Source organism: Rhipicephalus microplus, chromosome 1 (assembly GCF_043290135.1).
Source record: "Rhipicephalus microplus isolate Deutch F79 chromosome 1, USDA_Rmic, whole genome shotgun sequence".
NCBI classification, from domain to species: domain Eukaryota; kingdom Metazoa; phylum Arthropoda; class Arachnida; order Ixodida; family Ixodidae; genus Rhipicephalus; species Rhipicephalus microplus.
In genome coordinates, this window is record NC_134700.1 from 287,105,346 (window position 1) to 287,119,223 (window position 13,878).

Genomic DNA, 13,878 nt, shown 5'->3' on the forward strand with positions numbered 1-13,878 from the left:
TCACCAGTGCACAGCTCATCCACGTTTTTGTTGCACTGAAATGTCACTCTACGGCGAGTACAAGAGTCAATTTTTCAAATAAGCTTAACCGATCTTCTGCTTTTCTTTTTTGCTGCAAACCGCAAATCGATGGGTGACCTCGTGTATTCTCCACTTTATCCGCTGTTACGGATGCGTCTCGGCATACTTACAGCTCCTTGGTACTGGTCCACCTGCTTGTTGGTGAAGTACGGCAGCTGCTTGAAGGGGTTCACTGACACCAGCACAGGGCCAATGTACGTCTGGAGTTGTTTGGTCAAGGAAAGCAGGCACATCCACATCAAGGCAAAAATCAGTTCGCTCAAAACAATACATTTTCTTACCTCGAAGAAGTATCCTCAAAGCCTGGGTGTTACATATCAGAGAGTAAACAAAGCATTGTATTCCTTTTGTCGTTGAAAGCATGATGCATATTGAACTGTACCTATTAACAAAACCGCACTTTGCCTACATTACTAAATAAGGCGGGCACTAATCACAAACTAATGATAAAGCAACATTGTAATGATTATAATTGAAATTATTTGCGGAACCTATTTCACTTGGGATCAAAGAGTTTGGAGCCAAGTATAGTGACGAAGTAACAACAATTCATCAGAAATCCGTCTGTTTTTTCAAGAGCTTATTTAATTGATCATTAATTATCCTGACAGCTAGTAATCTACCTTTAGATTCAGTGAACTGACCCTCCGATGTCATACGTATGTAACATAACACTCGAATTCAGCCAGAAACACAAATTAATATCAGATTTATTTAAATGCCTCATCAAAATACGAAAATTGACCGTCGGCGTCTCGCAGTGACGGAGACCGGCGATGCAAATAATCATCGAGTGATGATATCACCATATGACGTCACGACAACGTCACAAATTGGGCTCGGTGTGCCAAATAGACGTGACACACGGCACAGCGCTTTTGTTGTTTGTTACCTCTACTTGTAACAACTCACGGCTTCGTATTTATTGGATACGATGCGCCATGCTTAAGAACTGAGATTCGCAGTTATGTTCTCGTAAGAGCGCGACAACTTCAGGAAGAGACAAACAGGTCAGGAAAGAGCACTGTTTTTTTTTTCTTTTACTGAATTTCATTGAAGGTGCTACGACCGCTTTTATACAGAGTACAAGAAACAGTGCTCATGCGCGACGATACGCATGTGACCATGATAATGTAATCTTAACTGAGAAAAGAATAATCTCTTTCGGAAAGGATAAGTGATAGTGCACTGATGCATTGATAGTTGACCTTGCTGATAAAAATGCTTCTAAAATCTCTCTTTCATTTTCTTCTCTTGCTTTTTTTTTCAAAAACCATGTATTAGGAAACATAGGACTGCACTTACATTCTTTACAGTGTACGGCCATGAGACTACCGTAGCCCTTCTTAACATTTAAAGCATGCTGTCTTGCTCGATCATTGAAGCATTGCCCCGTTTGTCCTATGTTTACTTTTCCACATGTCACCATTGAAACGATGCGTACGTACCTCAGGCAACATGCTAGGAATCCTTCCCACCACTTGGCAACCCTCGCTACTGAGAGGCCCTGCACGAAATTTAGTGCAATTGTCTGTGCTCATCGTGCGTCGTTTACGTCAGGTTTTACGCCTGCTGAGAAACTGGTGTATCCTCCGTGGTGCCTGACACTTCCACAAGTACGTGTTTTAATTCCAGGAATACAGAAAAAATCAAATTTGCCTTCATTAGCCCTAAAACAATTGAGCTTGAGCTATCTGCACGAAATGTACAACAACCACGTGCACATATACACCGATGGTTCAACCACAGCGTCTGGTTCTGGTGGTGCGGTGGTGATTCCAGCTAGAGGAATCACTCTGCGAATCAAACTGTCACTTGTCGCTACGTCTACGGCGGCAGAACGTGCGGCTTTGCGTGGCGCCCTAGAGTACATCAAATACCAAAGACCGAGTAAATGGGCTGTGTTTTCCGACTCAAAACCAGCCCTACAGAGCATGCAGTCAGTCCTTCGACGAGGTTGCCATGAACAATTAACTTACGAAGTTGTCAAGCTTGTTCACCACGTCACAGAAACAGGCCACGAGGTCAAGTTTCAGTGGCTTCCTGGCCATTGCGGGATCAGTGGCAATGATTCCGCAGACAACGCGGCTCGCACATCGCACCAAGAAGAACACACCCTTCCGATTCCTTTGTCAAGGACTGACGCTGCAAAGCAACTTCGTCACCTGGCACGTAGTCTGAGTCTGCAGGAGTGGAACACCCCAAGCATAAGACATACGAGACTATACCAAATAAACCCTCGACTGGAACTTCGACCTCCATCCGGACTTCGTCGACGTGAAGCTTCACTTCTTTGTTGCCTTTGGTTGGGGGTTGCCCTCAAAAAAGCATATAGAACCCTCATCGGATTGACCGACAATGCGGAATGCGACGTCTGCTGCACCAAAGAAGACATCGACCATCTGATATGCCATTGCCCTTGATTTGCCTCTGAGAGACAGAAGCTTTCAGACGCATTGCGACAATTGGACGATCGGCCACTCTCTGTGCAGATGCTACTGGAACACCGTCATCGCCTTTCGTCAGCTCAAAAAGCAGTCAAAGCTGTCTTGTGCTTTTTGAGGACTACAGGCCTACGTGACCACCTTTAACTTTTGTGTAGTGCCACCGCTGCATACGCGCCAGCCGATTGACTGACAATCCTCCTTTTTTTGTTTTTTTTCTCTCTCTTTCTCTTCTCTTTCCTCTCTCTCTCATCTTTATGCCCCCTTCCTATTCCCCCAGCGTAGGGTAGCAAACCGGGCATGTGCCTGGTTAACCTCCCTGCCTTCCCTCTTGTTGTTTATCCCCCCCCCCCCATTTCCACATGTGAATGGTATCTCATCACACGACATTAGATTGGCATTCAGTAAACCTGTTCTCGTGGCGAATGGTGCAACATTGACTATCCTTGTTGCTGTTTAGTACACACACTTTTGAAAGCTTGCAAGGGCCGGAAAATAACCAGTTAATTTCATATCTGCTCGCTATTTTCTTTATATTGTGAGACACCTTTTGTACGTAAGGTATAACATGCAAATGTCTTTGGTCATTCTGTTTTTTTTTCTCTTGGTCCTGTTTTGTTTATCTTAACTTTCTGCAGGAGGGTTTCGCAAACGGGTGTGATGATGCTGTTGGTATACCCAGCATCTTTTAGTCATTTAATCTGGTTTTTAAGGCTGACTTCACCCTTGTGCTCACATGACTTCTGAAGGGTGGCCTGAATACACGTGGTGGCGATTCCTCTTAGTGAATGCCCACTATCAAAAGGCAGGACATTCTTATCCCTCCTGGGCTGATAGCACCAGCAAGTATGGACATTATCAGAAAAAGAAAAGCGAATGTCTCATAACTGGATACGAACGTGAATTTGAGCCCCCAAGAGTGCTCTTTGAATACGTTGATCCCGGCTTAACGTTGTCAGTAAAACACTTTCCCCATTTGTCCAGTTTTTTCTACAAGCACAAAGTAATCGTCAACATAGCAATACACTCTGAGTACAGGTACACATACAAGGCTATAGCAGAAATGCTTTTGTCCATAACAGATAAAAAGATGTCGAAAAGAAGTGGGGCCAATGATAAACCTATACATATGCCAGCTCGTTGTATTAAGAATTGCCCATCGAACTTGATGGTAGTCGTTATAAAATTGTAAGAGTTCATGCCTATAATATTCTGAAAATGCACCTCCCGTTCTCTTTACTGTCCTTTTTGTCTCTTCCTGAAGTTGCCGCGCTGTTACTATAACATAACCACGATGAACCAACTCGTCCAAATAAAGCTCTTGCTGAGATATATAACTACGCTGAAATGTTTTGTAGAGATTCGTAGGGAAACTTATAATATAAAGCTGCCGCAAACTAGCAGAGATCAAAAAGTGGATGCATTCCGGTTAGCGTTTAGTACTTGACGTCTCACAACTAAAACTGACAGCTCCGTAATTATACTAATGCTTGTGAGGACGAAGACTAAGAAGGGCAAGAAGTCACCTGACGCTACCAGGTCAGCCCAACGATGACTTTGATCGAAGGAAGAGGCGCTAGAGCGCGCTTCGCGCAATCAATCATCGCCACAAGTGCGCAGTTTCCAGCACCCGCCACCACCGTAAAGAAGCGGGCAAAAACGAACTAAGAGTATAAGCGGCAGCGTTCACTATCTGCTAGTTCCGCATTTCCGAACATAAATTAACGTTTCAAGATCATTAATCTTTAAAACGTGAGGCTGGCGTATGACGAAAAGAAAAGGCTCCGCTCAGGCACTTGAATATGGCAAAGGCGGCGAAGTTATAGCGCGAGTCAATTTATAATTATTATGGCCACCTTGGGGATCTACTTAAGGATCTACTTAAAACATTTCGAAACTATGGGACGAAGTTTTAACCTTTATCACGCTTACTCGGATCCATACCGAAAAGCCTTAGTGCACGAGGATAACTTGGTATGACGGTGACACACACGCATATATATATATATATATATATATATATATATATATATATATATATATATATATATATATATATATATATATATATATATATATATATATATCCAGTCCAAGATCTGGCTGGCACACCCGTGATTTCTGAGTGGCGGCCAGCATGCTCCGATATCGTACCGTACAGCGGTGCACGAGCCGCGAAATTACTTTCCGCGAGCGACCTTTTCAGGGGATGAGCCCGGTGAAGCGTTCGGTCGCAAAGACCGTTTGGAGCGAACAGCAAGATGAACGAAACAGCTGAGCGGGTTTAATTTTAATATCGATCCCCGTCTCGTGCGCCGGTGGACGGCGACGGGAAAGTCTCGCGTGTCCCTCGGGAGACTCCAGCAAAGAAAGGCTTATTAGTAGCGGCAAAGCGTTGCCCGCGGCCGCAACTATAAGACAGCCAAGAGGGACGCGGATAACTTTGAGCGTGTCGCGAGGTGTTTGTCTTTTGCGGGGACGGCAGTGTTTATGAAGGGCAAACGTTGCTCCCTCAGACGTGCGCGCACCTGGCGGATAAAAAGAGACGAGGAGATGCATGAGCAAGCTTTGCTTCGCTGAAGGGGATTTTCACAGTTAATTGACAGTATGCTCAATGTATTGAAGGTGGAAGGCTTGGATGACTCGTCAAACACGAAAGATGACCATCGTTGTTGGCGGCGTCAGAACGAAGCCACGCAATAAAATCCTCGGGTAATGACGCCGCCATATGACGGCCACACGACGACACAGATTGATGAAGCACGTGTCGTCAGAGTACCATTCGGTCCCTGCAGTAACGGCATTGATATTGCTTACAAGGAAGGAACAATACCTAAATATGATATAAAATTTTCATTCAAAATAAAGAAAATGAGTAACGTACTGATCCTGGAAGGTTAATTCATTATACGCCTAGAATTCCACTCCTAAACTGTCCTATAGAGAAGAAGGAATGTTTGCATTTGTCCTAGAAAAACGAGGGGTTAACGCGTGTGTGTGATTATGACTTGTACGCTCTGTGGACAGAGGAGTTACATTATAACGCGCGGTCTAGGGATAATTTATAATAAATTATTTACCGAAGGAAATTGAAGGGTGGCATCTGCCTACTTATTTCCTTATTTGGAAGAGGGACGGTGCTTTCTATTAGCTTTATGGAGGAACGAGTGCGCTTAGACTTAGAGCAAATAAAACGAGCAGCTTTTCTCTAAATGTTCTCTGTCATTTTGATGTTGTGTTTAGAGTAAGGGCTCCATGTAATGCAAACATACTCTAACTTAGAATGAAAGCCATGTAACTCAGTAATTTAATGCGGGCAGGTGATCTTTTATTTGTGTTTTGGAAACCAAAGCTTACGCAACAGGGTCCCATTCACATACATGTCTCATATACCCCCAAACCTGGCGCGGACTATAAATGTGCCGTTGCCGAGCTGGTGATTACACTCGCCCGTCAGAACCGTATTTCCCACACATTGCGCACCGCTACCGAGATAATCGCGGCCGCGAGATTTATGAAGCCTTTGTTATGCGTGTTGCAGGTCATTTGCGTCTCAGCTCCCTATCGATCGCACTGTCAAAGATATTACTTATCCCCACAGTTAAACGTTATTTGAGAATTAAGTCACGGAACCTGCCTATGGGTTAGAATAATCTTTTCCGTCTCCTGTATTTCTCCATTTCCAGAAAGCTTATAAATCTGCCAGAAGCGTAACCAGGGGGCTGCACACCTGACCCGTTCCCGCTCCTCTCACCCCTGTTTTATTTTTTTTACCCATGGTATACAGGGCACGAAAATACAATCGACCGCACCTGCTTCAGCTTGCAATGGCACCCCGAAAAATGTCTTTGCCTACGTACCTGATATTTGTGAAGGAACGGCGCTGTTCCTGTTTGTTCTTTATAGCAATTTCTCACCCATTTCTTTTTTTTTTCGCTATGGTCGTGCACCAACATGTTCAATTGCATTCGATTTTACACTCGTTAAGCAGAAGGATGGATAAACACTCCGTAAGCAGGAATACTGCATCATGCTAACACATTATCTGCTATGTTTAAGTGTAGCAAAACATGGTGTGGAGCGTTCTCATATAGCCACGACCCCCACGATGAAAAAAATAAACGCCGAAATAGGTTGAGGTTAGTGCTACTCTACTTACTTTCACTTCGTAATTCGTTTTCAATAATAACCGAAGCAAAAACAACGTAAGCAACGAGATATCGGGCCACCTCAGAAAGCGATAACATCGCTCTCCTTCGCTTGAGAACTATGGGGGAAAAAAGCAGTAAGAGGGTCAGGACTAATAAAATGCAAGACAAGTAGATAGAGAAAAGCGATAAAGTAAATGCAGGTAGATTAACCACCCGGGCCGAACCCAACTGGTCACGCTGCGATGGGTGAACATGCGTCCTCTGTGCGAGACCGTTTACACTATACATCAAGTGCACCGAACGAACGTGACGTATTCGATCCCGCCTGGCGATAACGGGACTGGACAGCTCACCGTGAAATTTGAGCTGCGAAGCGTTAAGGGCGATATACGAGGCTGAGAAGGCGGATAAAGGAGAGAGGGAAGAAAGAAAGGCACACGAATTAAGCGTCAATTACACGTAAAGCGGGCAACAGCACGCCCCTTCCGGTAGCACGAAAAGACACCTTGAAACTTGGGCGGAGGCTGCACGGACGCCGTTCGCGGTCACCGAGTTCCAGACTTCGCTGTATATTCAGTCCGGCTGCATTGGTGTTTCGCAGCGTTCTCCACCGCGAGAATCTCGTTAAGCTACGATCACGATCGCGCTGTTTACGCACGTTGGCGATTCGCCGTAGAACGAGGTCGGAAAACCAGAGCCACTCTTGTCAAGGAGCCCGTGATTGCACCGTAGCAAACAGTAACGGCACTGGCAAGCGTGATCAACCTGCTTCTGTCGCTTGTTGTCTGTTGCTGTATTGTGTTTTTTTTTTTTTTGTTCGACGGTAATACTGCAAGGCGCACAAAAGTCTCAGTGGCGTTTGAAAGATGAACCGATTACCTTCGCAGAGAACAGCGCTGGGCGTATAGGGACACAAGAACACAGAACTACACCAGTGAGTTTTTTTTGTCAACTTGCTGTACGTTCGGCATGCAATGAGGTTTTCGTAGCCAGAGACACCTACAGGATTTATATTGCGACTTGGAACAACAGACACAGAGAGAGAAAAGCAAAGAAAATACAGGGCGGTTAACCAAGTTGCACCTGGTTTGCTACCCTATACAGGGAAGAAGGAAAGGAGAGGAAAACAATAGGGAAGGAAAGAAGGAAAGAGAGGTAACGTAACTCGGTAGCGCGCAGAGCAGTTTTATGACCTGCTGGGCTTGCGACTAGAAGTTTATATGTTAACTCATCAGCCTCCAGAACGTGTGACGTCATTATGACTACGTCTCGGCGGGTGTAGTAGGCATTTTGCTGACAGCTAACGGCTGGATCAGCAGATGTTTTAAATTGTCGGCTTCTACTTAGTGTCATTTAGTAAACATAACTTTCGAGGAAGGCACGTGACCAACATGCTACGTACTCTATGGCTTTTCATTGTGAAAACGTTCTATGTTTGACAAGAAATAGGCGCAGGAGAGATACAGTCAGCCTCCCTTAATTTAATCTCAACATCTTTCTTACGTTGCGAAATGAGCAAAATATCATTATTCCTTTCGTTCCCCTCTCCACAGATGTTGTTGTTAAGTACTAGTAATGATTAAAAAGCATACCACGCTTCTTTAACGTAGTCTCTAAACTAGAATCGGAGCACCATCAGTAGCGCACTGACCCAAAAGACGAATTTTATGTCTGTTTACACCATCATCTATCCCTGATTAGCTATTAACTGGGCAGTGCAATTCACAGAAACAGATCCACATTCTCCGCCACAAGCCCCATCAATACTTATACGAACTGAAAAATGCGAACGGAAACATGGATAGCGATTTCTTTATATACTGCAAAGTGGATGGACCGCTACTGCTGCTATTATTAACTCTAACTCTCATCCGAAGCGCGCTTTTCACCCATATGCAAGCTTTACTAAAAGGGCGATCGTTAACAGCAGCGCTAACGGGCGCCACCCCCTGTAAAAGGCTCTCATTGAAATGACATGCGGTGAACGAATGAGCCCCACCCAGTCGACTTATTCTTCCGGAGCAATAAACCCGGTCGACCCACTTTTCAGCGAAGCACGGTGCAAGGAAAAATAAAAGATGACTCGCAAAGAACAGCCGCCGCAACATTAGTGGGACAGTGTGACATGCTTTAGCGTACAACCGAGACGTACACAGCTTTACGTCCTATAAAGTTGGCACAGACAGACAGACGTGGTGATCGTCTCCCACTCGTCGACTCTTTTTTTCCAGCTCGCCTCGGGCAGGCTGGCAGGACGAAGGAGCCCTTGTTCGTACGGAATCACTCTCTTCCCGTGCTTCGTGTAACGTCGCATCACGGTCTCTGTTCCCCGAGTTCTTCTATTCTTCTGGTTTTGGGCTCGTATTCACGGGCAGCAGTGAGGGTATTCGTGCAGCGCGCGGACGAAGAGAATTGCGCCGCTGGGGGGCGAGACAGAATATATAAAGTTACGGGCGACGCGGAAAAGGCAGAATCGTTCGAGTGCAACGGACAATTTGTCTCCGGGGCTCTTGTGTCTCGCGCTCATAGGGAGCGGCGCGTATGCAAACTGACTTGCGGGCACTTTTCTTTGCTTCCTTCTCTGTTTGTTGGTTTGTTTCTCAAAGCATCATTATTCTCTCTTGGAGTGGGCTTCTTGCCGTTGCGGGTGGTACCGTTTTTCTTCTTCGACCCTGGCGCCTTGTTTTTCCTTTCTTTTTGTTAAATTTTGATTCGACCCTGAAAAACTTCTACACGGTGTACGTGTAGGCGGGGTCGGGCACTACAACGTGAGTTGACAAAAAAAAAAAAAAGAACGAGAGATGAAACACGCGAGGCGCAGGTGACGTCACCTCGATGAAGTCTTGGGTGTGCAGTGCACTCGTAGGCGCGGTGCAATGCAGTCTTCTCGCCTTTACGTGGGTAGAGAAGAGTCGGGAATCAGTGCGGTGCATCCAGAAACAGCCCGAGGACTCAAGCGTTGCCAGATTATTGGTGCAGTGCGTACCAACACTGCTACAACTGCGGTTGACGTGGGCGAACGAGATGGAGATATGCGAGCGGTCATCGCTCTCGCTATTTCAACGAGGCGTAGCAGTTGGTAGAAAAAGAAGGAAAGAAAGAAGCTGCATTTCTTCGCTTGGAGAGTTCCTGCTTTTCCTGGCCTTTGTTTTTTGTGATCCTCCTTTCTCTCCAGTACAGTGTAGAACGCGACTTGATGAGGAAATGAAGTGTTGCGTTTAAAATGCGTGGGTGAACGAGTTGGACAGGCGTCTACTATATATATTCATTTTTTCTCGCATTTTCTCTGTTGGTGAACTGCGCCTTTTTTATTTTATTTATTTATTTACAGAATACTGCGGTCAAAAGACCAAGCAGGGGGGCATAATAAAAAGTGATTCACAATGTAACTTAAATAAAAAGAAAGTTCAAGCAATAAAAACATGTTAAGGCAGTAGAACACAGGATAACATTTTTTCAAATATGTGTTGTTGTGTGCGCTGCGTCGCACGCTGAAATTCGAAAGCACGACCATGATCTTTTTCATGTAATTTTTCTTGTATCTCTTTTGATTTCCATCATGTCATTAGTTTATTAACATTCCGCGTAATTGTTTTTTGTCTGTACCTCCTGTGGTGTTCTTTTAGAGCATTTCTTATTTTGTAGCTCTTCTTTTCCATCGCGTATCAGTTTTATTCCTCTGTTATTTTTGTTGACTCTTGCCTTTGCCCCTGTTTTGATTAAATGCTTGTTTGTGTGTAAACAAACCTACGTGTCTTCTCTATGAGTGCGTTCGTCAGGCCCACACATCACCACACGTGCAACCCCGCACGGGTCGACCGACCTGCAAATAAATTTGAAATGTGCCACTTCGAGGCCTTTCAGGCGTCGCAGGCCGAAGCGTAAAGTGGAAGCCTGCGAGTCTGCCGCACGTCGGTGTTGGATCGGCGGGGCCTCACCCGAAGTGTGTGACATTCGCTGGCATGAACCTCTTTGGTCTGTTGAACCTCTTTGTTGAACCTCTTTAGGTCTGTACATGCGCTATCCGCACAACCGAACCGCACGTGCCAGGACAGCTGCCGCACGTTAGCGGAAAGTGAAATCGCGAATTGGCTGCGCCCTTTTGCCCTTCGCTTGCGTGCGGCAGGTGTCCCAGCAAGTGCGGTGCGGCAGGTGTCCCAGCAAGTGCGGTGCGGCACTACAAGTGCGAATGGCGCGTGTACATGCCCTTAGAGAGGCATTCCACTGAATTCGCCTATACTGTACAGGTCGACTGCATATCAGAAGGCTACGTTTTGCACTCCTCGCACGTGAGATGCAGTTGAAACTTCGATCTCATTCTAAATGACGACTCATCATCAATTGTACTCATTACAAGCCGCACGCCACAACAGCGCCACTTGGTTTCACTTACACTCACAAGAAAGTATGTAAGTGGACGGCGACAGGACTTGGCAATAAGTTTCCCTAACTAAGCAAGACAACTATCATAAAGCAAGATACATGCGGCGTGCAATAAGAGAGAAGAGAAAAACGCAACCCACACGGAGTGTCGTTGTTCTCCTTTCCCACGCTTAAGCTTTCTTTATCGTAACCACCCCAATAAACGCTCTATCACTGTAAACGGGACTATCTTAACGTAGCAGAGATCAACCAATAAAGTGTCACGCGCTCTGGTTTCCCCGCTGCCGACAGCACTCCGTCGCGTCCTGTATCCTGTTCCCGCAAGTCGACAAGCGTGCATGGTCTCTCTAAATCGCATGTCTTCCACGTGCGCAAGAACAAATGTCCGATTAAAAGCAAGTTCTCAATGACAAATCCAAGTCCCCGAGTCGACACGGCCGAGGCAAGAAAAAAATACATTTTGAGTGCAAGGTCTTCTACAGCCACGCTAAGAACGGACTGATAAGCTCGCGACGTATGCGACCGCCGCCAAACAAATTCTTTCATCTCCTTAGAGGCAAAAAAGTACATACAGTAGCGAGCGGAGACCTCTGTTCTGCAAACACTTTATACGTTATTGTAAACAGCATTTCTCTCATTGCGCCGAGGATCTTTAATCTCGGCAGTGCAAACACACGGAGAGTGCACTCAGGTGCTTCCAGTGCAACGACGTTCGGCAAGCTCTCGATGCATGTTGCACAGAACAAAAGTGTAGTTATAGAAGAAGAAGCGATTGCCGATGTGATCGATGGCTGCAAAAATTGTTAGCTTCCCGTAATACTTGTAGAGGAGTTCCGAGATTTTGGCCCGCACGAGAATTCAAAGCCGTGGCATGTAGGCTAAAGCACGGGAGAGAGAGAGAGAGAGAATTATTTTAATGGGAAGCTGGAGAGGTTTGCCTGGTTTTTCACCTGACAGGCTACTCCAGTTGCCGGGTGATGACAGCGATGTATACAATTATAAACACACAACACATACAGTTACATACACGCATAACAGTCACATAACACATACAGTCACTCACACGAACTGCACTATTTACAACGTTTCGTTCAAGCCTGTGGCCCGTAAGAACGTCAGTAGCGCTTTTGTAGAGTCTAACGCACTGGAGGTGTTCTGCCATGGGCCTAGAATGTTTTTTTTTTTTTTTTCACTCTAAATTTGTGTGCTGTTGCATTTGTAAGCCCATCTTCAGAGACTGTCTCTCCGATGCGCATTTCGTACACTCAAAACACGGGGGAGTAAATAATGAACTCTTTCTCAAAAGAAGCGACGCAGTTCCTCGCACGTACACCCATTCAGATTTTTCATCTTTACTTGGTGTAAAGCTGCGTGATATTAAAAGAATAAAACAAAATATAAACATATCGTGAAGGAAGTAGGCAGATTTTTTCTGAAACCGTGACCACACGTGCAAAGAAAACAATAAATCGCGATTTCGTCATAAAAGTTTAAAGCCCCTACTTAGCTCCCACCCCTACTGTATAAGGTAAAAGAAATGCGTGCAAAGCGTGAGTCATTAAGTAATGATATGCATTCACTCTGTACATAGAACAGATGACGAGAGGAGTCGAAATCTTTTGTTGACTTTTATACAACGAAACCAAACCAAATTTGTATCCGGAAAAATTTTAACTCTCGACGGTGTCAAGTGCTCGGGGAGGGCCAATTACCGTCATTGGCGAACAGAATGCGTGATTTTAAAGCTTTCTTCTTGTTTTCGAAAGCAGGCTCAAGCAATCGAAAGAAATACGTGCTTTATTTTTATTTTTTGGGGGGCAAACTGTCAACGCTTGTGAATCCACGATCAAACTTAAAATATTGGGCGCCATTTCTTAAACATCACACTACATTATGCCCACAAAAAGGCGCCATATTATGTTTCACACGAAAATTATGAAACTGAAAAGGGCCATCAAAGGATACAAAGATCTGGTCGTCCATGTATCGCTTTCGTAGATTCTCGACGATGGCATCCTCGTTGATTTTGGTGAGGAGCACCATGTCGTCCACACCACTGGTGCGGTACTGCTGGCTCTGCCAGTGGTACACCTGAGAGGAGAGAATAAAAGAACAACATGAAATTAAGCTTGGAATGCTGCACGACAAATGGTGTATAAAAGCCGGTAAGCGAAAATGTTCAGACAACCAGCGGTAATCCTCAGCTCACAAGCTTCTAGATTTAGAACGAACAGGTGTGTCAAAGAAATTAATCTATTTATGAGACATGTCACGGAAAAAGCAGCGCGGTCATTGACCATGCAAAAGGTAGTAGGTTGACGCTCAAGAACCCTGTGCGTTAATTACTTGACAGAGGCATCCAAAGAGCGCAAACTTAACGGAATCTTGCGTATGGGCTGCGTAAGAATCTCGCTTCTTAGATATCGCTCTTGTGAATTGTCCTTCGTGCGAAACGTTACGTATGAAATGGTCACGCCAGAAATCCCGCAAACGGAGACAATCACGTAGTTAAAATAATTAAATATTCGAAATTACCGTTCGCGGAAAGCGACAGAGAAGCTCCGGGGAGGCACATCATCACATCCACGCTATAGCCACCAGACACTGCCGGTTTATGTGCTAATGCTTCAACTGCTATCAATAAACATTTCAGTTAAAGTGACACATCATTACATTTGCCTTGTGAGGGCTTTGAACAGTGAAACACATTCCTGCAAGGTCATCGACCGCAGTCTCTCCAATGTAAGAAACAATAGAGCGAGAAAAAAAACGGGGACGAATCGGACCACCCGCGCAGCACAAAGCGGGTCTTCGATTCA

General features: G+C 45.2%; 2 protein-coding genes across 3 annotated transcripts in view; one reads left to right on the forward strand and one right to left on the reverse strand.

Moving 5' to 3' along the window:
* LOC119159369 (unconventional myosin-Ie-like) overlaps positions 1-13,878 on the reverse strand; it is a 292,958-nt gene that overhangs the window by 251,901 nt on the left and 27,179 nt on the right. For both annotated transcript variants that reach the window (XM_075865081.1, XM_075865080.1), the window contains exons 2-3: positions 13,025-13,150; positions 192-281 (exon numbers count right to left, since the gene is read on the reverse strand). In XM_075865081.1, coding sequence (XP_075721196.1) covers positions 192-281; positions 13,025-13,150 — 216 coding nt within the window. The remainder of the gene's footprint in view (positions 1-191; positions 282-13,024; positions 13,151-13,878) is intronic.
* The window catches only part of Ih (hyperpolarization activated cyclic nucleotide gated potassium channel Ih), a 325,658-nt gene that overhangs the window by 42,323 nt on the left and 269,457 nt on the right, over positions 1-13,878 (forward strand). The window lies entirely within an intron of this gene.